General features: G+C 35.1%; 1 protein-coding gene across 1 annotated transcript in view; it reads left to right on the plus strand.

Moving 5' to 3' along the window:
- LOC140155079 (neuropeptide S receptor-like) overlaps nt 1-27,358 on the plus strand; it is a 188,840-nt gene that overhangs the window by 60,557 nt on the left and 100,925 nt on the right. The window contains exons 2-4 of the mRNA XM_072177772.1: nt 15,772-16,195; nt 21,728-21,863; nt 22,707-22,810. Of these exons, the coding sequence (XP_072033873.1) occupies nt 16,085-16,195; nt 21,728-21,863; nt 22,707-22,810 (351 nt within the window). The 5' untranslated portion in view covers nt 15,772-16,084. The remainder of the gene's footprint in view (nt 1-15,771; nt 16,196-21,727; nt 21,864-22,706; nt 22,811-27,358) is intronic.

The following is a 27,358-nucleotide window of genomic DNA, read 5'->3' on the forward strand; positions in this document are numbered from 1 at the left end:
TGTGTTACTTGACCTGATTTCACAGAGTAATTAAATCAGTCTCCTTTCTGATTTACGTTGCATTTACATATGTAAGCCGTTCCTTAGTGAAAGACTTTAAGCAGTTAATAACGAAGTATAATTAAGAAATGCACTTTAATGTTAGCATAGTTAGTTATCATTTTCAGCATACACGCAAAATACAAATTATAAAAAGCAGAACTGTGATGACGGGGTACCTATAAATCTAATGTATTGAATGACAATGTTCAACCCACACCTTTCTACCTCAATATTCATCCTTAACTGAGATGGTGCGAAATACTAATGTCAGTTTACCACTACTAGGTCTGCCGCACATGTCAAAGAAGTTGAAAGCAATGTCTTCTTCGGGATCTTCATATATATTCCATGTCCTGTGGGTATTTACGTGTAGATTGTCCCCTATGTTACTCCTCACAGTTATGTAAAAGACCATGAGACCAGACCAAAGAGTGAGGTTAGACTTTGCATAACCTGGTAACAACTCTAATTCAGATCAAGACAGTTATGAACAGAGACGAGGGGATCTACAATCTAAGTCATGTTTATAATCCACTGTTGGAGACTGCGAAAGTGACATAACTTTCCGCCAGTCATCTGCTATTGCATCATCATAACGCCAACAAGCTTTGAAAAGGTCAGTGGTTCACTGACAAAACTGTTAGCAAGATATACATTTGACGAAACAGTACATTTCTTCGAGCTTCAATTAGTTTTGAAAAATAAAAACTCTTTCATCCTTAATTACCAAACATGATGAACCTAATCAATAACATTAAATTGCACCTATTTCACTTCAAGCAATTAAATTTTGTTTCAAAACATTCTCTGTGAGATTCAAACTATGCTATCCAATCTGTTTGCACCTCAAAATTAAGCGATACTGCATCGATAGCTTATTACTTTAAAAATGGGGTTTCTGCAACACCATTTACGATATATTATAGTCACTATGGGAGTAATGATGACCTCATATCATCTTCTACTTAAATGAGATTTGGGCTTAGATTACGCCGTTTTACACGTGCTCTGGATCGCTCTTTAGGTTAACTCTTTAAAACGGTGGAATACTTGAATGAATTGGTTGACATCCTATCCCAGACATTCCCCTTTCATTTTAATCAGCATTCGAAATTAAATAATCAAAGCCACTGCACTTTTAGGTGATAACGAGTCATACAATTGATTTCACGAATTAGAATAGAATCCCATATGTATGGTAGGATAAAGCCTGGAGATTAAGCAAGAGCACCGTATGTTTAAGTCTTAAGGTCCATGGCTTCACGACGATGGTACCGATCTATCTGGGAATAAAACATGAATATTCACTTGCAATTAAAAATAAGATAATTTCTAGTTTTATTTATAAACAAATCCACCTACAATAACAGACGTCCTGAGTGGATTTCAAGGTCGAACTGTCTTAGTTTACACCGTAGTATTTAAACTAGTTATAAAGTGCAAGGACATGATATTTTACAATCGCTACGGAATTAAAAGCATCTTTGATGGTATAAACCTACATTAAATCAGTCTTTCAACTATAGCTAGGCATTTACTTAGGGTGAAGTTCGCAATATAATGTGTTTCGATCTGACATTGAGCCGGGCATTTAAGTCCCAGAATTTCTGTGCTTTTGTTGTTGTTGTTGTTGTTGTTGTTGTTGTTGTTGTTGTTGTTGTTTTGGTGTTGTTTTGGTGTTTGTATTGTTACTCTTGTAAATAAAAATAAACGCCTGTCCTGTATACATGAGTTCTCAAAAATCCATCTTAAATGTCCATGAGCATTTTATTAATACAAACACTAACGTGGTACCTCATCTCGACGAAGCAAATATCTTCACATTTCAATTGTCTTAATTTTCATTTACTTCAGCTTAATTCGATTGTTCACCAAAAAATAAAAATATCAATACAATATAAATAAATACAATATAATTAAGAAATAAATACATACCATAGCTTTATTTGATTTTAACTTTTCAAGCGATGATTTGAGAAAGCTGATATCAGTTTCGACGGTTTAATCATAGTATATTCTGGATTAGGCTCATATCGAGTGGCAACAGCGGTGTTTTTGTTACAATGTACCGACTGACTTCAAACCTCTTCATTCATTGCTTAAAGGTTCAACCTTATGGTGCAAGCAATTTAATATGTATTGTTTCAGCCCTAAGGGCCTCAATTGGGTGATTTCCGTACTCTGCTTGTTTAACTACCCTGACATTGTTGAAAATGAAATGCTTTTGTTCCATTTATGTGCACATAATTGCTCTAGAAAGCAACACAATTTGAATACATGACCCATTGCTCTAGAAATGTAATTTAAATACATGACCCGGTTACTCGTTGCCATTTGATTGAAATCAATATGTATCAAGAAATGACACCAAATTTAACGTTATTTATGTCAATATTTTTCCCTGCTAGGAAACAATACTAAATTTACAAATACTCATGAAAGATATCTACCCAGCCAACACACTGTGTTTTCACGACGCTCGCTCACGTTGTACTTAGCTTGTAATAAGATAACGTCGCACAGTTACCTATTTACAACGTTAATTTAACGTACCTGGACATGATTTTAAAAAGCCTTTTTGAAACATTCGGTAATGACGTGGTATTTACGTCTTAAAAACGTATGAAGTTAACTTTCTGTGATTCATACGCTGTTACAAAGTCCGACCATACTGCAGTTACTGTCCGTTTTCCTATACACAATACACAGTGCTCTCACCATTGACGCGCGACCTTTACAAATAGTGTATGTTAGAAGTATATTGCATTTGCCTAGTTAACATCACTGTGTGAAAAATAACCGGCCAATATTTAAACTATTCTCCAAACTTCTAGCAAATATATTTCTCTAACATGACAGAAAATTACAGCTAGGTTAGTTGTTCAGAAATAGTCGCACTTTCGTAGAATATGAGTGAGGGCAAAGCATAGCTAGCTCATAGCTAGCCAACTCCCCGTGTTAATTGAATGGAGATTTGACCGAAGATATTGAGCTATATTGGTAACGGACCGCTCCGTTCTGAAGGATGCCACAAAAAAACGGTACAAGCTACATTTAAACTATTCTATGAAATTCTAGAAAATATAGTTTTGTAACATGTCCTAAATTTTTAGCTAATTTAGGTGTTTGGAAATAGTCGCACTTTTGTGTTTTAGGAAGGATATGTAAAAACGACAGATAACACCAAAAATATGAAGAAATTATTTCCAAACCGTGTTAAGTCAACAATCATTATGTTGCTCATTTTCAAGAATGCTGGTTAACAAAAAGCAGGCCATTGTCTCATTTCGTGAACAAAGGTCCACATACCATTGTTTCCTTGCGTTTCCTTTATAATCAGTTACCCAACTGAAGCTGTATTATAGCACCTCATAGCGATATCGCACATATAAAACAGACACATGTGCACAACCAGAGAAGATCCGATTTAATCAGTTGAGCTGTTTCAATGAGTGTTGTCTTGGTTTAATAGCTTTTAATGGGGTTTTTAAACCAAGTCCTGCAAAGATCGAGATGAATTCTACTGTAGACATGACTGCATCATGCTGGACTTAATAACGTCATAATGAAGTCATATCAACGTCCGAAAATTCACGTCCGAAATAACGTTGTCATAACACGAATACGAGTTTACAAATTTTCGTATTTACAACGTGGATGACTTTTCAAAGTAGATTTAAACTGCCATTCAACACAAAACATATATTGAGATATTTACCTCAATATTTCGATGTGTACAACACACATCCTCATCAGGAGGGCTCCAATGGTGAACTGATGGAGTTGAATGTCCTGCTCTCGACCAAATTACACAAAATCTTTTTGCGGTAATTTTGCCCCCTCAATACCCCTCGAAACAATAAGAAACATAAGGAAAAACTTTTGTTTGGCTATATTCCAAAATCAATATTTCCGACTTCCGACTGATTTTGCTTGTTCACATTACATATTGGCTCGCTAATAGTGTTAATTATTCACATTTACGCTTAAAATGTTTCACGTGGATATATAAATGGGATGATGTTTGACATTGTATGTAACTTTGAAAAATTCCATATCATAAACAAATATTGTTACACCTCCCCTTCAATAAAGAAACCATATAATCAGTTCGTCAAGTCATAGATTTGTGTCATTTTTCTTGACACGTTTTCATTAGTGATTCAATCAACTCCAAGGGTTACAAAGTGTACTATTTCTGTTATCAAATGCATCACATAATTTGGTGTGACGCACTATTTCCGGGTGAAAAGGTATCATAATTAACTCTAAATCGCTAAGTTTAACACATTTTCCCATGGTAATTTCATTTTCAAAGGTGTCCGTTTATTATTTTAATACATTTTATATACTTGACCGATATTCACGAGGGGTATGTAGCTTTACTTGAGTCTGCGACTAAAATGGGATTTAGTTCAAATTTTAGTAATTGCCTTCAATAACGACTTTCCCCTAGGATATCAAAGAGAAAAAACGTTGATTACTTTTAGAAACGAGGTTGTTTTCAACAGCTCAAAATTTTTCATAGCTTATACGGCAAGTAATGACGTAATGTTCCTATCGTAATTGAACGTAAGCAAAGATCCCGTTTCTTTACCATCTTCTGTTAACAAACTAGCCATGCTAACTATCTATCAGAAATCTGAAATAATTTTATTGTATATATACTGCGATACACTGCTGATTCGAATTGATTGAGAAATACAGGAGATATGAAATAAATTAATATCGTAATCTTCGAAAGGACGTTCCACTTTGATTGCGCGGAATCAAAGCATTTGCTCTGTCTCAACCAATGGTTGACGTACGCTGTTAAAACGACGTTTGGAAGTGTAAACAACACTGCTGAACGTATTTTGTTTAGAAATAATTAAAGCAACTCTATGTTCAGTTCACCCTTTGAAAATGTTGTTTAAACATTTAAAGAGCCTTTTAACAGCAAGTATTATAAAGTCGAAATCAACAGTCAATGCATAGCGATCCTAGCCGACTCAGAAATGCGGGTTAAATTTGGAGATAATGTTGTTTGGTCATTTTCGAATCTCTATCAGTCTGCAAGCAATGTCTCAAGTTATACGAGTGCATAATATGCTGTGTGTCACATGTCATGTGTGAACCAAAATAAACACTTCTCTATTCTAGACCCTGAAAGAAAGTGTAAAGATGATGCACCAAATGGCTTCAATTGGACCTTCGTTTTGCACAATTTTCCAAACCCCCTGTGTATGAAGAAACAAATCTCCCTTTTCGCTTCTGCTTTGGACACCAACACTTTATGTTTAAAAGCAATAATTTATACATTAATAGTGAAAACATGTTCACAAATGGCTTCAATTTTTGCCTTCATTTAACCCATTTTCGGACTTTCAAACTAAAATTGTACGCAATAATAGTGCCAAAATGGTCCACCAAATGGCTTCAATTGGGTTTTAATTTTGTAAAAGTTTCTCACTTCTAAGCATTGACTTTTAAACTTACTTTCAGTCCACTATTTCCAAACAGTTGTACACACTGTAGCTATTGTAGTTCTTTAAACTCTTCAGATTTTTCCATATAACCCATCTTACGTAGTATTGCTGATGGGAGGGGCCACGTTTGGCACGCCAGTGATCTTTTTTTATCCTCGGTTGATTTGTTTTTGTTCTCGGTTGAGTTTTTTCTTTCTCAATGTGTTTTTCTTTTCAATATGAAACTCTGGCGTAACATAGCCACTTACTTTCATATCAGCGGCGTTTGAAGACATTCAAAGGCGGACACGAGAATAGAGACGACGGTAGGTACCCATAGAATGTTAAATCGTGGGGTATAGGGGGAAGTATGTTGTGCTTCATCAAACTAGCACTGAATGCCGCTACAGATTACTAGAAATAGAATGGGAATAGATAAACTAACGAAGATATGTTACATCGAGTATTCTACATCCACTAAAAATATGTAGGATCAGTGGCGTAGCGTGGGTCATATCACATTGGGGGTAGGGGGACACCGACCATGATTGGGAGCACCGGGTCTAATGGGGGAACAAGCCGTTTTTCGGCAGTTTTTTAGATCAATGGGGGAGGCACGTACCCCGTGCCAATATGACGCTACGCCACGCGTACGGTGTCAGATCCTTTATTGAACATGGTGCAAACGCATATCACCCACCACTTAGTATACAGTGCTCAATTAGTAACCATAAGCTGACAGGTTTACGTTACTCAATGAGATGCTCCATTTCCAAATATGCAAAATATGATTTTAAATGCAACAGACTGAATGTATTTGGAATGAAACTTAAATAACCTATAAGGCCAGCAGTCATTTAGGTTAGTTTTTTGTATCCACTATATACGTCATCGTTCGATATCACGGTTGAAGTGTCAATTTATACCAAGCAAAATATTCCGGATAAGATCGAATGTAGATGTTCTATATAAAAATACTATTGTAATTACAATCAATATGTAGTTTATTCAAAAGGTTTAGCACTTCTCCAGAATACGTGAACGTAACTCGGCTACCTCAAGAGCACTTCATGCAATATACACTCGTCTTATTAATAGAACTAGAACCCTGTAGTATTTACTCCCATCAAATTTTGGGAAAATGTCGAAGCATTAACAACATTATCCCTTGATAATATAGGTGTTCTATATAAAAATATTTTAATAATATTTTTGTAACAAGCAATATGTACAGATTGTAACAAAAAATTATACAATTTAAAAATAGTAAAACATGTCACTTACTTGTTGTACTGAATTTAACTTGGTCGACAAGGTAATTTCATAAGCTTTGTTTCAATAAAATCGGTTGCCTACAAGCGAAGATAATTGCGTAAAGTAGTTATAAAACAGTTTGTGCCACTTTCTTGTCTTTGTAGCAAAGGTGACTGAATTGAGTTGAATCATGAATCATCTGGTCGGTGTTCTTTACTAATCAGAGTGTCAATTAAGTGAAAGAAAAACATTAAAAAAACCTTTGCTTTTGTTCTGAGCTCTTTGACGAAAGCATGAGAGTTCAATTTACGCGGATAATGATTTTACTGCATATCAGATTTACGCCATAAATGAAACCTTTTATATTTTTCTCAAAGTAATAATATAATTACTAACCATGAAATGATATGCGCGACAATGTCAAAAGTGGCCCAACTCGTTTTCTGGACGAATTAGTTATTGAGCATAGCGTTTAAACCCGAGCTAATAAAGAAACAATGCCATGATCTCTTTGATTTGTTTCGGAGAAGCGAAATTGCAATTGTATAATGTTTTATTGTTACAGTCTCTGTAGTTAATTGAAAAGGTTTATCGCTTCTTCACAATACGTGAACGCAACTCGGCTACCTCTAGAGCACTTCATGCAATATACACACCTATTATTAATATTAAGTATGAAACTAAAACCCTGTAGTATTTACTCCCATCAAATTTAGGGAAAATGTCGAAGCATTAACAACATTATCTCTTGACAATTACCAAATGAATTATTACATTGAATGCTGTAAATAGTCGCATTCTGGAATAAGAGTAAAATATAAAATAGTTGGTCTAGTTGGGTCTGCTCATTAAATTGGGTCCATATCATTCTTAGATTTATTTAGAATGAATAAGTTAATTCCAGTTTGAAAATCATGGTCAGTGGCATTGTGAATACACGGGCTTTATTTTGTAAAACGGGCTTTATTTTATCAAAGTAAAAAATATTAATAATAAATATTGTACAAATTGGCGAACAATAATTGCGTATTTGCACTATTGGAGACGTTGTAGAGCTAGCAGGTACTCGAGACACTGTGAAAGTAACATTTTTATTACCAGGAGCGTATATAAATTTAGTCAACGTTGCAGGAATTTAACCTTAAGCCAAGTATGTTTATTGTTATTTGAAAATAAATTTGATTATATATTTGTGGCCCATGTATAGGTAAGTTATCGGGCGCATTCAATTTGCTCGTGTATAGTGAGATTGTATGTCTTGATAGGAAGAAAAAGCGCGCCGATTTAGTCAGGGTGTCCCAGAAAAAACGGCCCGATATAATGTGGTGATATTTAAATAAAGGAAAAAACAGTTTTTAACAATCACTCAGTGTTTACAGGTGTGAAAGACACATCTTTATGCTATCATTGAAAACAAACCAGAGCCCATGTGATGAAGATATGATCTCGGATTTGATCATGTTGCAGGATCAATTGAGCAATTTTGCAATGACCCGGCATCAAAAATTTTTAAAAAAAGCCTTTTTCAAATTTGTCCCTAGTTTCGTAGGGCTGGTTTCTCGAATCATGGCTAGAGGTCAGGCTTCCTAAGCCATCAGGCTTAAGCGCAATTAGTCCTACATACCAGTACTTACTATTTCACATCTTACATCACCTCAGAAATTTATCAATTGCATGGCTCTACATAGGTAGGGCAAGTCTGCTGTCTTAGGAAGCCTGACCACTAGCCAAGCTTCGAGAAATCGGACCATACAATCTTACAATCAATAATCAATAATCAATACAATCAATGAGGTAATGCCAGAAGTAAATTGAATGTGAACAATTTCAAAAATCGGTTATTAATTGTTTGGTTATCAAACACTTCCTTCACCCAGTGAAATTTGGAGAGCTGCACATATAATTGGTGGGTATTAAAATCTAAGTGTGGATATAAAAATAGCAAAATCAGCGGGTTTTTTTCTCGCGTATGAAGTAGGTTTTGTTTTTGGCTCTAGATTGTTTCTCGTGTGTAAAAACTGTGTATTACTTCTTGCTCGAGAAATAAAAAAATAAAAATCATACACTTTTACATGAAGGATACTAATTTAAGCTTAACTATTTCAAATGCTGATTAGTGTATGGACAAACTTTGCTTACATATTAACACCTGGACTTTGACCAAAATTGAGGGCGCAATTTTTGTGGAATATCACAATGCCCCTTTGAAGGGATAAAAAAAAATCACAAAATTTTATTGCGTAACATTGGGATACAATAAACATTTTACAATTTCTACAATTCACGTATTGTGCCAGAGGGGGTATCTCTCCCTCAACTGCTCAGTGAATGCTATTAAGCTTAAATTAAAGGCATATTTGTACAACAATAATACAGGTATTATGGTAACGAATAGAATTGTAAACAAAATTGTGTGTGTTGTTAATGACTAAAATAAGTAGTTTTCAATAAAGTTCATTCACTGCATGACAACAAACAGGGCCTGAATTAGGCAGTATATATTACCTTACAAGTGACAATTCTCATGTTTAATGGTATGTAATTACGACATAAAATCGGAAAGGGGAGCTCTGTAAATATTTTAATTTAACTTTATAATACGTTTACCCTGTAATACGCTAATGATCAGTGACGTAGCGTCATAGGGGTACGGGGGAATCTGCCCCTCCAATCGATTGCAAAATTAGGAAAATCCCATAGGAAAATTGCCGAAAAACGGTTTGTGCCCCTCTCATATGATGACCCACGATACGCCACTGATAATGATTTTGTTGCCCCCCCCCCCCCGCAATAGAATATAACACACACTGCACAGGATAGGAACTAGCTTACTTTATTTCTTAAAATTATGACAACAGCTTACAACGGAGGCTCTTTAATTTACCTAGACAAGATGATGAAATGTTTGTATGAATATAGACAGAATATGGAAAACATTTTTATTACAAGAAAGTATTTGATTCCAGAGTTAATTTAATTTGAACACAAAATCGAATTCGTGTCGCCAAAGCGTATGAGCTTATGGAAAGAAACAGTGCTCGATTTCTGTGAAGTGAATACAGTATGAGTACACACGAAGGAGTTACTGGAGTCAATATTGATCTATATTTGAACACTTGTTACCTGTAGTCTAAAATAAGCAAGATAGGTTTGAGGAACCTCATAGGAAAACAACTGGGTTTTTCAGATCACTTGTTCTTACATACATATGACAGTTGACGTTAGGGTATATCGTCTGTCGGTAAATTCCAATTAAAATTAAGAACAACATTTTACAGTTCAACGGGAGTGCACACTTTTAAAATTATTGTCAGAAAGTATAATGTATTATTGACTTTATTGTGGTATATATTTCAGAAACGGATGAATGGGCCAGTGTTTTAGAGAAAAATGGTATTCAAAATTTTTATTTTATCATACCATCTGTAAATAATATACAAATCTACATCCATAATCCAATTTCAACCTAACCTGATTTCAACCTAGTGGTTAGTTGAAATCAGGTTGACATTTCAACGTTGATAAAATTTCAACGTTGATACAACGTTGAAATTTCAACGATTTTGATTTTGACTACAACCAACTTTCAATGCAAACATTAAGGAGGCTGAAATCAGGTTGAAGTCCATTTGCAAACACAACCTGATTTGAGTGTGCCCACTGGGATAGCAATAGATTTACACTATTTTTGAATGTATTGCCCTGTACTTTAGACCAATCCAACGAGCCAAGCGATGGTCAGAATTCATTCGGCCATTACTGGGTCCCCGGCGCACCAAACTGGTGTTGAGACTGTCCAATTAGGTGGATTAAAGCTGCTTAAAAATCGATGTTATATTACTACAGTCAATTTTCTCCAGGTTCTCAATATTTGTTACATTTGGTCAGTGGTGCAGACATCACTTTGACTTTTTACACAATCCTGGAGCTAAGTAACAAACAGAGAGCTGACATGACAGCACGACTTGTATTGAACTTCCGTTTAACACGTTTGATACTTGCCAATACTAATTTCGCCAATTTTGTAATATAAATCCAGGAAAGTGTGATTCGATATCAAATGGATATTTAAAAAGTATTCAAAATTTGTATGAACAAAGTCTAGGTGTGAACAATTACTCAACGCGGCTTTTCATTTTATGTGTCTAATTTTACCAGGTATTAATGCAACAATTAGCCTTACCATAAATGTTTGTAGATAATACGATCGTATTACGACTATTTTTATAGCCCATTTCTTGTTAAATACAATATGAAATATATAGGTATCCTAGCTCCTGAAAAAGGCATGGTTATGTTGATTTCAAACTTCAGACATCATGGTGAATTACAATTTAACGTATTTGCACATAGCTGTACCTAAAGTTACCCCTCTGCGTTCGTGACATTTAGTCTGTGGATGAACAAAGCTCTTTGTCCCTTTGGAGTGACATTTTGTAGCTTCAACTCGAGGCGATATTTATTGACCAGTAGATGGAATTGCCCGGCAGATCAGCTATAGATTAAGGCAAGCATATCAGTGCGTGGACAGGTCGTATCTCATCATTTGCCAGTCCAAACATTTGCTCTCTTGCTCAACAAAGTCGATGTCCTCCAGAAAAAGAGGAATTTGTGTGCGATTTGTAAAATAGCTTGGACGTGTTGTATGCTGCAAATCGGTCATATAAACGTCTGTATTGACTTGACTTTGTAAGTTTAGGTTTTGTAATCTGTTCTTAACAATTTTTTGCTTTGTGTATATTCGACGCTAATATGTGGATCACGAACAATTCGTTTTTGCAAACCATTTTGTATCAGGATAAATAGATGATCTAGTTCATAAATTTCCAAGATTGCACTGGTGTTAGTATGTGATGAAATTAAGTAAAGTTCGTAGGATGTTAAACAATATCAATCAGAAATTTTCTTCATACTTTTTGTTATCCATTATATCTAAAAATCGAATTTTTCGACATTTGCCTTTTTGCCTTCTCGTATACTATTTATTTTATATTACTTGCGGGTAAAATTGAGTGAAAGGCCATGTCCGGGTGTGACCGTGTCCTGGCTTGTGCTGTATCCACGTATTCCAAGATTATAGTTATTATTCTAAGGTGTCCGTTTTATCACTTGGACACATGCTATACACTTGACCGATATTCACCAAGGGATAGATGTTTACTTAAGTCTTCGACTAAAATGGGATTTGGTTCCAAATTTAAGTGCCTTCGATATCCATATTTCAATAGAATATCAAAGATTACTTTTACTATGATTTTATACGGTTACTCTAAGGGTCTGTTTCCAAACTACGGCTGCGGCTATATCAATAACAGAATTTGCCCATTGCCCATACTCTTATCTGTAATTTGACACATTTTAATGGGGAAATACTGTAGATATAAATAGATAAGTGACATCATCTTCGAAAGGATGTTGCACTTTTGGTCTATGTGATGATTTTATGATTAGCTCTGAAACAAATGCCATTTCAATCAGATGCAATATGTCTAAATCAACAGTTGATACACAGCGATTACAAGCGACTTTGGGGATGATGTTGTTTATTCATTCATATTACTAGCTGTGTTCAGTGGTGTTTGAACCTTTTTCAGTCTGCAATGTATCAAATTATACAGAGAGATGATATCGTATAAATAACTTACACAAGTGAGCCATAACGATCACCAAGCAGTAATTGGTTTGACACACACAAGTCACTAAGTTTAAGATATCTACCTGAGGGATTTTTAATATTCACTGAACAAGCTCTAGGCATGCTGTTAACAATTCAATATTGCACTTTGGACTTCAGATAAACTTGCTTGATGTTGCACATGCATCATACGGCCCATAAAGCCTGCTCTGTAAAACTTGGACTAGCTGTACGTTACCTGCGCCTTAATATTTTATCAGTATGTAATTGCTGACATTGCTGGCTGGAATCAGGAATGCAAAAGCGACATCATATCAGAAAAAAATGCATTTTGAGTCTCTGTATAATTATTGTGGTCTTCAATGAGATGTATCATATTCATCGATGTATCAATGTCAGAGGCAATGCAACCTGAATAATCGCATATGCTTATTTGTTTATTCATATCATGATCTTTTGATGATGATTCGCAGTCTGCAATATTAAATTATGCGATAAATGAAAAAGCATACTTAAATGAAACTATATAAAAAAGATAATGGAAAAATAGTGGCATGATCGACGGGAATTAAATACAACAATCATAATTTGCGAATCTGCTGACAAATTATGTTTGTTGTATTGTATAAAATAGATATCTCGACTTTTTCCTATAAAACAACAGATTATGCAACCTACAGCTTGTGCAGACTGGGGCGTCCTATCCCTTTCAACTCACACTTGTCAAATATTTGTCGAGTAAGCCTTGTAAAAACATCAGTCGACTTCTGCGGTGAAGATATTTTGTTCTTTTCAACTTACGACCAAACACCATGGACACATTTAAAGCACATTATCACGTGATGTCACTTCATAGCACAGTGCGCAACATATAAAACGTTGATCATATTTTTGAAGACCTGATAGTTATAATCTAATACTAGTATCTTGTATTAAGTTACCAGAAACACTTCGTTTTCTTACCCTTTTCTATTTTAATGTGACAAAGTACATAATTAGAAGCGTAAGCGTCAAAATCACACAGAATGTAATCACAAAATGAAACGTGATAATCTCTTGTCGACTATACGATATAATTTCTGTGAGACCTCCTGCGTTCACAGCTAAGTTTTTACCTAATGGCAGCAAAGAGTCCGCTGGACGAGAAATGAATACGTGTACCGTAGGCAAGTTGTATTTAATACGGCAACGACAAAGCTTGAGATATTAGATTTAGATTAATACAATTCGCTATGGATTGTAGGCGATGTAACCCAATCTCTTTCTATCTAGACTATCATAATAATAATCGGTGTTAACATCGCCGCTTCCTATATTGTATTGGGTTGATCATACACTCTAACCCTCATCTCCTCGAGGTAAATAGCTCCACACAGATTTTGTCAGGTTCGTAGACCCTTGTATTGAAACGGCATTTCTCGGGATAGTTTTAACTTTGGGTCTTTTTGAACTGTCAGAAAGGTGAAGGTTTTTAAATTGGTCTATAGCGTAAAACACCAGAAGCTTTGAAATCAATAGCTCTTATTCCAAAGACGCCTCTCCATTTAGATGGAATACTTAGCCATGCTTCTTATTTTATTATTATTTCCTTACACCTCATAATCATAATGATTCCACCTTCAGAACGAACAATAAAAGCTTGTTTCCATAACCATTTTATATACTACTTTAAACTAATTTACGTAATCACGAAATCAAATTTGTAGTTTTTAGAAATGGTTTGAGATTTATTGGTGTGATTAGAAGAAAAGGAAAGTAGGTAATGGAGCTACTCGCATGCACATGAGCAAATAAACACAATGAGGAACGATTGCTCGTTGCAGGAGGAAACTGGATATAATTCATGAGTAACAGATGTAACCAACCCAAAGCGTCACAATTAAACAAAACAACAAATAAACACAAAAGCCCGACTGGCAGACAACCTAATTTGTGCCGGCGGATTCGAACCCTTGCTCTTTCAAGTTTGGTTGTGTCCTGGTCGAAATTTGTGTTTATATGTTGTCTTGTTTAATTGTAACGATTTAAGTTTCAACGTTGATTTTAACTTTTTTCCTTTTTACTTTTTAGCTTTTATAGCGAGCAATCGTTCTCCATGATTTGTTTATTTGTTGATGTGCAGGATGCGTAACCCAATTACCTACTTTACTTGTATTATGCTGGGAAAACGATAAAGCATCAGTAATGATCTCCTGTACTTTGTGTAATATTATCAGTATGCTTTGACTATATTTATAAATACGTTTTATAAATACGCACGTGACCACCTCCGCGCTGCCATAAAAGCTTGTAGACAGTAAGTCTCCACATAGCGGGTGATCTTCCTATACATTTGAATGCAAACGTGGATCAACATGAGACTACTGTGCAGCAAAATAGTCTATTTTGTGATTATTTGTGATTATTGTAAACGTTTACGTCGTTGAATATTTTTTTCCGTCGTCAAATACTTTCAAAATGTTGTTTTTGATAACATAATACAAATTCGGAATCCCCATGTGTAATAATTTGGATATTAAATTGATGATATATATATACAGAGTTCTTATCCTTTTCTGTATAGTGGTCAATGCATGAGGATTTGGTCACGCTTGCTGGTCTTGGTATGTCGTGCCCATGGGACACGTGCGCATTTATAAAAACGTATTTATAAATATAATCGGAGCATACTGATTATTAGCAATAGCATAAAAGTGATGTGGGGGCGTTAAAGCTTGTTTTACTTATGTAAACTATTTATTATATCAAATCACTTTATTGACAATCTTTTCTGAATTAAGACTACATATTAACCCAGTAATTCATACCGGATTAAGATAACAGCATACCGTAAGTGTGTTTATCTGCCTCTTATAATCCTATGGTTATATTGAATTTTCAAACCAATCAATTACAATTTCAAATATCTTATGTAAGTGTTAATATTAAAATCAAAATATACTTGAGTTACCTACACTTTAAAAACACTTGAATTGCGAAAACCAATTTGGTATTTCATAGTTTGAATTGAGCTTTAGCTCTTATATTTTATTCGCTTCATGCTAGGTATTGACACATGATATGTCTGTCCAAATTAAACATAAAATGCATTTATCAGAATCAGTCTTTTAACTTACGAAAGTAGATACGACAAATATGATTTGAATAAAAACTAAGCTAATATGGGTGACACTTTCCTGGGCCACATTCATTCCAAAATGTGGAACAAAAATCAGAATAACATATCCTTTCCGAAATCCAGTTCAGCATTGATTTTACCTTTTGAATTTAATTTTATTAATGACATTGCGTGAGCTAGCTATCAATAGCAACTGCAACTTGTTTCATATGCGCCCGAAGTGTAGTTGATTCTGATATTAAATTACTACGTCTTGTTTTTCATTTACCTTACAGAACTAAGCCGAAGATACTGCGATGTTCCTTCGTGGCTAACAACAACCACTCCAAAGAAAACCACGTTATTTCATAGTCAGGTGGTATTGTTGCTTTCTTACTGTTAAGTTTACATACTTGACTCACATACGTCACCACCAAACTAGCCAGCGACGAGTGAGTTTAGAGACTGGATACCGTAATGCAATAAGCTATCGCGATCCCTCATTGGAATCTGCTTGGAAAGGCTTGCTGTGGTTTAAATAGATTACTATTAATACGCTCGCATATGAGCCAAGCTTTGTCTATTTCTGATGTTATTTGAGAGACAATTATGGTGACTTCAATTCCAATGGAGTTAGGGACAGGAGCTAATAACAACAACACATCTGATGATGATGACCTCAATGGCTCACATATCGACGATAGGTTAACAGCTTATGCGGTAAGTTGAGAAATTTACAAAAATTCTGTTTTGAATCTATAATCTTGTTTTTACTTCTGATTGTTGGTGTCCATAATCTATGATCACCCAAGTCATTTGTGCTTGAGAATAAAATTCAGAAAATTAGCAAGTGCCAATCTATTATGCCCATTTGTGCAAAATATGCCATGTTTGTATAACCCAAGTTTGATTTGGTAATTCGTGTAATCCCTCCCCGTAAAAATGTTGTTGTTGCACTTGCCCGCAATACCCGGATCAATTGACAGTTTATACGGGTACGGTTTAATTCATATGCCAAGGAATATCTAGGCATCAACAGCATGAAACTAAATCTTCAAGTAATTGTTGACAAGTAAACGCCTAGATAGCAACTGATAAGGAGCACCATTCGAGATCAAAGATGCCCACCCCAAACCACATGTTTGGATGTTGCAATTCATTTGAGGACCAGCCAGAATTTCAATATATTGGTTTAGTTTTGGACGAGATTTTCAATTATTTTTATGGTTTTTTTTTGACAATTTCAAAGTTTTCTTCAATTTTCAGGTGTTTTTTCTTTACAATTTTTTATTGGATTTCCGTCCGTACTTTTCATTGATATCGGAGGGTGGAATTCCAAATATTTATTAGATCAAGTTTTCATTTTATCTGGAATAGCCCAATGGAAAATCCAACACCATGCAGACACACATTAGACAGTGAATATAACAAAGTCGCAGGTGCTGACAAAGGTGGTTTTACAGCTCATAGACAGTTTTACGTGTTCTGTGTCTCCCTTTACCTTGTTTTAGACGTCATGTATCCATGTTTTTAGTCAGAGGAAAAACAATACATGTACAAGCTGTATCGAAATGGTTAGTACCCACCAATTTTGATGTTTATTGAAAAGCCTGTCTCGTCCAAATGCAACATTGTATACTCTTAAATGTCCAAAATGCATAATTCAACTCGTATTGAAAATGGGCTGTTAGTACACAATTTAACCTAGTCATATTTATAAGTATATCCTATTTGCAGTACTTAAATCTATTTGCTTATTTATTCATTGAGGCAAAACGTTTTGAATGACCCTTATAATATGATGAAGACTAGTTCTTATGGTCAAAGATCCTTTTCTGCCGCAGCTCCAAAACTTTGGAATGCTCTTCCAGCTAGTGTTCGTTCGGCTAACACTCTCCTCCAGTTCAAGTCTCGCCTAAAGACATTTCTGTTTGCAAATTAATATTGTCTAATTATTGCCAAATCTTTGCTATGTGCATCATGCAATCCTTTTTTTGGTTTTGCCATTTTGCTTTTTCCTGAGTTGTACTTTAAGATTTATTATTGTATATGATATTTTGTCTTGTACCTTAAGTTTTCGTACCTTAAGATTTATAATGTGTATATGATATTTTCTCTTGTACCTTAAGATTTTTAATGTGTTTGAAATAACGTTTCGCAGCATTTGTATATTTTTTGCTGCTTTTAACTTTTTTGTTAGCGCATTGAGTTTCCTTGTGGTATTATATGCGCCCTAAAAACGTGTTTATTATTATTATTATTACAGACTTGACATTTAGTATGGAATATTTTTTTCGAAAAATATCAAGACTGGTCTGGAAGGGGTCTGCATGAACCGCGCGGGCTAAATATTAATTGGGGTGTGTCGGGAGATGGTGTAAACTAATTGTTTGATAGAAAATGTGCTTTCCATGAGTTTACAGTATGGTTCTCATAATGTAGCAAATCTGTCTAAAATGGCGGGTTTAGGGAGGCTAAATTTGAGCTACGTGGGGGACACAATTTCGGACTTTATGCAACATTGTTCTGTTATTATTAAATTTATAGGGGTTTGAGGTGATATTTCCTAAACTTTGTCAGCAATTGGCATTCATCACAGCTGAAACACTCTTGCAATGTACCAATTTGTTGAACATGGGAGGAGCTTAAAGTGTGGCTTTTAAAAGTGGTACGTACTCTGAAAGTTTGAATGGCCTCCCTGAGGTCAAATGTTATAAACTTAGGGTGCAAAACAACTGCGCGGATTCTTGGTTGTCCAATGAACTCACGCTGTTTCTTTGTGTACAGTAAGTTTATAACATTTGGCCCCAGGGGGCCATTCAAAATTTCTGAGTGCGTACCTCTTTTCAGTGGCATATTTTTACAGCTCCTCCCACTTTCAAAACTGATAGATTACAAGTGCATTTCAGTTCTGACGAACACTTATTGGTATTTAGGTTCAGTAAATATCACCTCGAACCTCAATAAATTTGATAATATCAAAATAATGTTGCTCAAATTCAGAAATTTTAACCCCCACAAAAATCAAATTCAGTCTCCCTAAGTCCGCCATTTTAGGCTAATTCACTACATTATTGGAACCATAATTTAAACTAATGGAAAGCACATTGTCAAAATGTACTTCACACCATCTCCCGACACACTCCAATTAATATTTATCTCGTGCGGTTTATGCAGACCCCTTCTAGACCAGTCTTAGAATTTTGCCAAAAAAATATTCCATACTAAATGTCAAGTCTGTATTATTATTATTGTTCTATAGCTTATCAAATTATCAATTATCAGTTATTATTAGGTATGCTTTTGCTTTGTGGGTAATTCTTTACAATTGTCTTATCGACGCTAATCAGGATGATACTGTTCCAGTTGCTTGTGCATATTTTATATTGTTCATGTCACGTACAATGTTTGTTACTTTTGTAAACCTTGTTATGAATGTCCATTCATTTTGCCAGTAATTGGTAGAAAAAATGCACCATTCTACATTATTAAATGTACTTGCAAGGAATTAATTTAAACACGTTGATCTCAGACGCCAACTGTTTCAATTAATATAGAAGAAATACATCTCTAAGAAATTTAATTCAAGAGCACAAATGTATATATACATCGGGTCAACTATAGCGACTTGTTCTTAATTAAATCAATTCTCATTGTAGCCAAATAACCGGTCTACCCTATTCTTACGGCAGTAACATATATTGAATAGCGTACAGTCAAATATCCCTTTTCTTGTAATTATTCAAACCACATGGAGCAATTTCAAGTCAATGATAGAAAACACCATTGTGAACGAAATCTGGCCACCCACTTTTTATCGTTAGTAATACTAATAGTTTACCGTAGAATAATCCAATATCTGGCTTCACGACCAACACAATTGCTTCGAGAACCTACAACATTTCTTTCAGTAACATAAAATTGTAGGAAGATATAATAGCTGCAATTACATTATTCAACAGAGTTCCCAAAAACCTCTTTTCTCTTGTAGGAAGATTTGACCTGACAAAATACTGGAATCAGTGACGTAACTACTGGGGGCCGCAGGGGGGAAACATGCCCCGGGCGCCACCCTTAGGCGCATTTCAGCACAAAATCAATTAAAAGAACATTTTAAGACCGATATTCAACTTTTAGTATTAAACCAAAATTAATTAGTGGTATGCCTTATTTGTCCCAAATTTTCAAGTTTCAAGAATTGCCCGCGTCTAAGATATTCTCAGGGGGGGATAGGCATCATGCAGTTATTGTTAACTACATGTATGCACACAACACAGGGGCACTCACAATAGGCAATTGAACCCTACTGGTAGCGCTGTGTTGGAGATATAGGAGATTAACTAGTTAGCGTCATATATAAAAAAGTATAAAAGCTATGATTTTAGTACTTTCTCTATGTTTCAATTGCTTATTCTTTTCAAAATATCTGAATTTTCAACCCGGTACCAGCTTTAATAACAGGGGACCATACATTGTTATGAGAAAGAAATATACCATCTATATCCAGACTCCCGTGTTATTCCAATGCACATTTTGCTTCACCAGGCCGCCCTGGCTTGGTCACATTTGCAAGAAAGGTGTCACGAAACCGTAATAGGTACAAATTTAGTACTTCCTGTCAATCAAGTATGGTTTATTCTCTACATGTCAATCTTTAAATCATTAGTATAGTCCTTATAATAACGGTGGACCGCCTTGATGAGTAAATGACAGCAAACCAGTGAAAATACCCCCAAACTCAGTCAGTGGAGCTCCGCCCATACATGTCAATAGCGTCATTATCTATTGTATTAGTCGACCGTGGCGGACAATTCGATCGCTCATTGGATTAATATTATCTTGTGGGAATAAATTTGCGTTGGACAATCGATTACTATAATGGTTTAGTACTGCATATATCGGTTTAATCTTAACTAAGCGGGTTTATGACTGGAAAGGTCACGGTGAATTTGCCGTGGACATAAGTGCACCATGGGCGCCAATTTTGTTTCTTGCCCCGGGCGCTACCAACCCTTGTTACGCCACTGACTGGAATTACATATTCAACATAACTTCCCAAAATCCTGTTGTCTTGTATATTCTGTGGACGTCATCTAATGGGTGTTTTGACACTTCTCAATCATATACCCTTGACGATTATCTGTAAATAAAACTGTACCTAAAACCAAAACAGACCCTTGCGCTTTTGACATGAATGTTACGAAAGTATCTCATTTTTAATCCGACCCACGGATTCAAAATATTAACCAATGATCTGCATTCGATTTATCAAGCACATAGTATACAATTATATACATTATTGAACCTGAACTTTTCAGTGTATGCAACATGTTTATACATAAATTGCTTCCAGATCGCACAACATTCCTTTTAATAACATTAATTGTAAGAAGATTGTAATACCAGGAATGTATATTTAAAATAAGTAAATAAAAACTCTGTTGCCGTGTATATTCTGTGGAGCTCATCTGATGCTTTGTTTTGACATGTCACATTGATATGCCCTTGACGATTATTTTAAAGCAGACTTTACATAAAAACAAAAAATTATTAAAAGGTCGACTTTTTGCTTGTGATTACATCTGTTATTTCAATTAATGTCGATATGGAGCAGTGATATAACATTTAAAAATGTATGTATTTAATGTCTCAGAAATAACTGTATCACACCTTTGAAAATTGATCACAGACCATTTCGCTCTTGATATATATGAATTTTACGAAAATACCTCATTTTCAATCCGACCCACGTATTTAAATATTAATCAATGGTCTGTATTAGGTGTACCAAGCACTGCACACACAGTGCCGCAATGTTTTTAAGTATTAGTGACATTTATTTTTAGGACAATATCTTACAACTATTGAAGAACACCCATATCCGTGATTATGTGCAGTATACGACGCTATAATGGTAAAGAAGAGGTTAGGGCTCGTACCTTTGGTGCATGACGTCCCTGGTTCAGTTCCCAGTGGTGGAGATTTGCTGTGATATTAAAAATAAAAAAATAATTGGCAACATCTGTAGATTAAATTCAGACTTCCGCTCTCCCGGTCCTCATGGCGCTTTAGATCATAAGTACTCATTCCATCGGAGGGGACGTTAAGCCGTCCGTCTCATATACAGAGAACTAGTCCTACAAATGTATCTCAAAATAGTTTCGAAAAGAGTAGAGTGTTATCCCCTGACTGTTCCCAACCAATGTGCAAGTTTTAAACATGTTTCATACTTTATTTGTGATTTTTTTACAGGAATTCCAACGAATTGTTCTATGGATACTCTTTGTTATGATAATCGTAGGGAATTCCATAGTACTAACAGCTGTATATACCATACGACATAAGAAATCTAGAGTCAATTTCTTTGTTACACATCTTGCTTTAGCAGGTAAGGCACATAGCAATTGTTAAATCCCTGATTTCCCAATATGCTTGTTTGATTTACACTGTAAAATCAAAATGAAACTTTTTGTAACTATCCAGAATTTACTGTGATAAAGTCCAGAGAGATTGAAACATAATTATTGAATAATAGTTCGATAAATTCGATAACTTTCAGTCAAATTAAAACAGGACATTTTGGTATGTTGAAGATAAAAGTTCTGTCTGGTAGAAAAGTATTCAAGCAAAAAACATCTTCACACGGACTGGAGTACTTCTGTCTGGTGCAGAAGCATTCAAGTCCGTGTAAAGAATGTTTTTGTGCTTCGCATTTTACTTGCAAGAAAAGCTCTCTTTATCGAGTTCCTTCAACCTCACCTAGACGGAGTCAATAAATTGTCGGATAAAAACGTCTAGTTTTCCAAGCAGTCTGTTCTGTCTGCTAGTGATTTTCGAACATTATTCAATTCTGTTCGTATGATAGCGTCTCTATAAAAGCTTATGAAATCATTAAAGATTTGAAAAGCAAAATATGCTCTTCAGACAACTAAATGCTTTCTTTTAGATGTCATCATTTAGAACATGGAGACTGTATGACTCAAAGACGTAGCACATGTTAATTCTTAAGTGGCTAATGTTTGTAATAGAACGAGCTGTATCAATTACCGACGAAACATCAAATTTAATTCAACTACAGTGAGCACGAATTCGCCTAAAGAAACGTCTGTAAAATAAAGTTCATACATGAATCAGATAAAAGCACTTCTAAGCGTATTAGAATTCTCGTGATGAACTACAACACACTTGTTCCAATAGCTTTTCAATTTGTGTCTTTTGTCTTTCATTGCAGACCTTTTAGTCGGACTGACAAACCCAGGGGCGGAACTCGTTTATAAATATACAGAGGGGTTCTATGGTGGCGACATCATGTGTAAATTGATCAGATATTTACAGGTTAGTACTGGGAGTCTAACATATTTTGCTGTCACTTTAAACGTTTAACAATAACGTGTTTTTTTGTTCTTATTCCTGTTTTGAAAATTATATCACAATATTCGGACGTTCTTCGAGAGTGCAATTCGAGAGTGCTTTAAATCATGGAAGAAAGAGATAAGAAGGAACCACAACAAACGCATTCACTTTGGCCACTCCCTTTACCGACATTTAGTTGACATTGTTATTCATGAGGATTTACTTTGATCAATACCCCGCGTTAAATAGGTGATTGGTATTGTATTCCACGTATTTGCATGTCTTCTGGAGCGTGTGTGAAGGATGATTTGAACTAATGACCTTCCGTGCAAGCACCCTATAGGATTTTCTTTGGTGACGTGATCATCGGTCATTGATGGCCTACATCTTTTTCTTCCATTTTGCCCAATTTTTCCGAACTTTGATGACTTTTTTTCTCAGAGTTGGCAGTCTTTGGCACTGAAACGAGTTAGCTAGTTACGATTATACACATATCAACTATTAAATTAAGCAGGTTTTATGTACCGGACTCAACCGGAACATTGTGCATTATTTAAGAACATTTTACATCTATTTTTCATCGAAAAAGTCACCAAAATCTTACCTTATTTGCTAAAGATGATACTCAGCAAAAAAACGGCCGATTTTGATTACCTTTTCGATGTTTTATAGGACATTTTCTACACAACACGATCAAGAAAACAGTTTGACTGTATATCCCAAAACAAAGCTACTATACATGTTCAGAGCATCAGTGAAATTCCATAATCTTACTTCTGGGTAGCGTTTGTTTGTTCGTGGATGGGTTTGTTATACATTTTTCCAGTAATGATTTTGCCAAGCATCGATCGCGGTAAATGGATCATACATGAAAGTAAGTACCATTGATAGCTTTTCTTTTCATGCGTCAATAGATAAGCGGATTAAAACTTGGCCGATCGAAGTCGTTGTGGTTCCTTCTCATCTCTTTCTTCCATGTTTAAATATAGAGAGAGAACATAACAATAAAAGCAAGCGGGTTTTCTGGAGAAGAATGTTGTTTGAACGATATACCATAATTTAATGTGATAAACCATTTTCTAACAGCTTGCATGTCTTATAGCTTGCCATGTCTTTTGTTTTCTATTGAATTTTGACATGATTAATGGACTGTATCTTCTAAAGTGCCCTCTCAACGTACGATATTACTTTTGAATTATGCTTGCCTTGGTTCAATACTCCTCATGGTTACCTTCAACCATTTCAAGTGGAAAAGGACATCTTCATAACTGTTGCTTGAACAAATAAAACGATTGCCTATTGGAATCAAATGATTTGGACATTTAACTCTTTAGGTCGGTCAGTGACTTGTAACTGTAAGCATCTAAGTTGTTGCGTACAGTCATTGACTCGTGGAACTAAAACAAATCGTTGATTCACCGTGTTAATCCTGCGGATATACTGCGGTGTATTGGTCGTCTATTGGAATTCTTCCACATGTGGTCAACTTGACCATCCCATTTGAGGTCAGTCTGTAGCCAAATACCCAAAAATTTTGGCAGAAGACACAAAAGAGAGAGGAGTGGGACCAATTTTTAAGTCTGGCTGAGGAGGAGAATCTGTCTTGAAACATCGCGGTTGGGTTGATACACAAAACAGTTGAGATTCAGATTTATTAAACACTAAACAGCTAATTAGCTTAGAAATATGGTTAACTAGATATTTAAAAAACATAAAAATTGTACTTCATTTATAAAACAGAGAACATCAAAATACATTTTAAATCTTGCGAAAATATTGATTACCGCGAATTTAATATTGCAAATTTATGAATCAAATCATGGTACACACTACAGGATGATGAATCCAGCTATAATTTAATTGCTATAACTGCTTTAAATCGATTCCATTTGGGATTGCTGTAAAGGAACCTGTCAGCAATTAAAGTCGGTGCCTGCTATAGAGACAGCAGATTGATCTGTTATTCGGGCTCCTCGAAGGTCATTGATTTTGTCTACATGGGTGTAGTCACAGGTGCTTTCAATGTGGCTTATAATGCAAAGAATTGTCTGGTGTTTAAAACAGTCATAATTTTGAATTGAGCATGCAATTAAATACCAATGAACTTGTAGACAACCCGTTTCTTACTGCTTGCATTATTTACCAGGAATATTTTGTATAATTATGTTTCCAGGTAAGATAATACAATCCAGCATATTACTTATGAATGCTTGCCTTCGTTCAATACTTCACATGGTTACCTTCAACCATTTCAAGTGGAAAAGGACATCTTCATAACTGTTGCTTGAACAGATAAAACGATTGCCTATTGGAATCAAATGATTCGGACATTTAACTCTTTAGGTAGGTCAGTGACTGTAACTGTAAGCATCTAAGTTGTTGCGTACAGTCATTGACTCGTAGAACTAAAACAAATCGTTGATTCACCGTGTTAAACCTGCGGATATACTGCGGTGTATTGGTCGTCTCGGGACATTTTCTATAGTAACAATTTATCACTTGATGACTTGAGGGAGACAGCAACATGTCTTACACGCTGACAAGTTGTTAGTAGTCATCGTGGTTGGGTTGATACACAAAACAGTTGAGATTCAAGTTCATTAAACACTAAATAGCTAAATAGCTCAGAAATATGGTCAACTAGATATTTAAAAACATAAAAATTGTACTTCATTTATTAAACAGAGAACATCAAAATACAAAAATCTTGCGAATATATTGATTACTGTTAATTTATTATTGAACAAATTATGAATCAAATCAGGATACAGACTACAGGATGATGAATACAGCTATAATTTTAATTGCTATAACTGCTTTAAAATATATTCCATTTGGGATTGACTGATCTGTTATTCGGGCTCCTCGAAGGTCATTGATTTTGTCTACATATATTGGGCGTAGTCACAGTATTTTTAGGGTGCTTTCAATGTGGGTCTAATAATGCAATGAATTGGCCAGTGTTTAAAACACATCCAAATCACAAAGTCCTCACCTGATTGGATGGTCATAACTTTGCTTTGAGCATGCAATAAAATGATGAACGTGTAGAGGTACTCTTTAGCTGAATGCTAACTGAAATCGGGATGATCGAGAAATTATTTAGTGAATGATATTTGATGAGTTAAAAAAAGTTGCATTGTGAATTACTGTGTAAAAGGGTATCGACCATGCAAAATGTTCTCCAGATTGTAAACATTGTCAGTTACCGATCGATGGCACACGCTGAATACCACTAACTTCCGGTGAAAGGAACATGATATGCTGCGTAATCTGTTTGAATTTGCAACTTTTGAAATCGCACCAAACTTCATACAGGGTGTAACAATAAAATTTGTACAATTTTGAAAATAGAATGACACAAGTATGCCGCTTATGTTGTGGTTTGATATTTATATGTCTATCAAGATAATTTCTTTAGCCATCAGCTAAGCTTTGTTTCAATAAAATTGACGGTATAAAAGTGAAGATATGACCAATTATGTAACCTAGTCTTAAAACCGCTTGGGCCACTTTTGTCTAAACTGTTACAAAAGTGACTGAATAGAGTTGGAACCATGGACGATGCTCTTATGATAGGTAGTTTTAAACAATGGGGTATTCGAAGTGGTAGAAATGATTACATAATAGAATATCTCCTTGAGTTTTGGAAAGTCACAACTAATCACTGACAAAACAACCTCATTTACTAGAAATCGTGGCTGCAGCTCAACAACTTCAACCCCAATTCACGTTGGAAGAGCGTATTTTTATGGTTGTGACATTCGGTAGCACATGGAGTCAAGCAGAAACCATAAGATTGCTTATAGCTCATTTTCCAAACTCATGTCTTCCATCAAGGCATACAATTACATATAACTATGAGAAGTATGTGGAATTTGTTAACATAAATGCTGCAATAGTGGTCGCCCCAGAACAGCTAGAAGCCAAGCTGCACTTAATTTTAAAATCCTATTGTTTTGTACTTGTGGATGCAAAAACTGTTCTCAGTTTTACCAACGATATCTCAGGGATATGAGAAATTACTTTATTTATAAGATAATTTGAAAGAAATTTCATAACTTCATTTATAGATTTTAAAGAAAGATCATATTGTCATTAAGTTCATGTTAATTATATGAAGAAACACGACTTATAATTCTTTTGTGTCAGTTCTTTGATGTTTAATGCACGATAAGCATATCTACGTAGTACAAACTTGATGTGCGCAAACATGGCAAAAGTGGCCCAACACGTTTTCTGGACGTTTTAATTAATCGGACATAACTTTTGAACCCAAGCTAGTAAAGAAACCAATTAAACGTCTTCGTTTAGCCAAGATATTACTGATTGTATTGCATATAACAATTGTGCCATAACTCTTTTAGTTTTTTCCTGAGAAGTCAAAATGCAATTGTATAAATTTTATTGTTACACCCTGTATAATCATTAATTTTGTCGATCATTAGATTTGTTTTTACACAGATTTGCTATTGTACTACAGCTAAGAAAATGCTATTCATGTTCATATAAATTGTATCGACTACCTAA

The sequence above is a fragment of the Amphiura filiformis genome, chromosome 6, assembly GCF_039555335.1.
Source record: "Amphiura filiformis chromosome 6, Afil_fr2py, whole genome shotgun sequence".
In the NCBI taxonomy this organism is placed as follows: Eukaryota; Metazoa; Echinodermata; class Ophiuroidea; order Amphilepidida; family Amphiuridae; genus Amphiura; species Amphiura filiformis.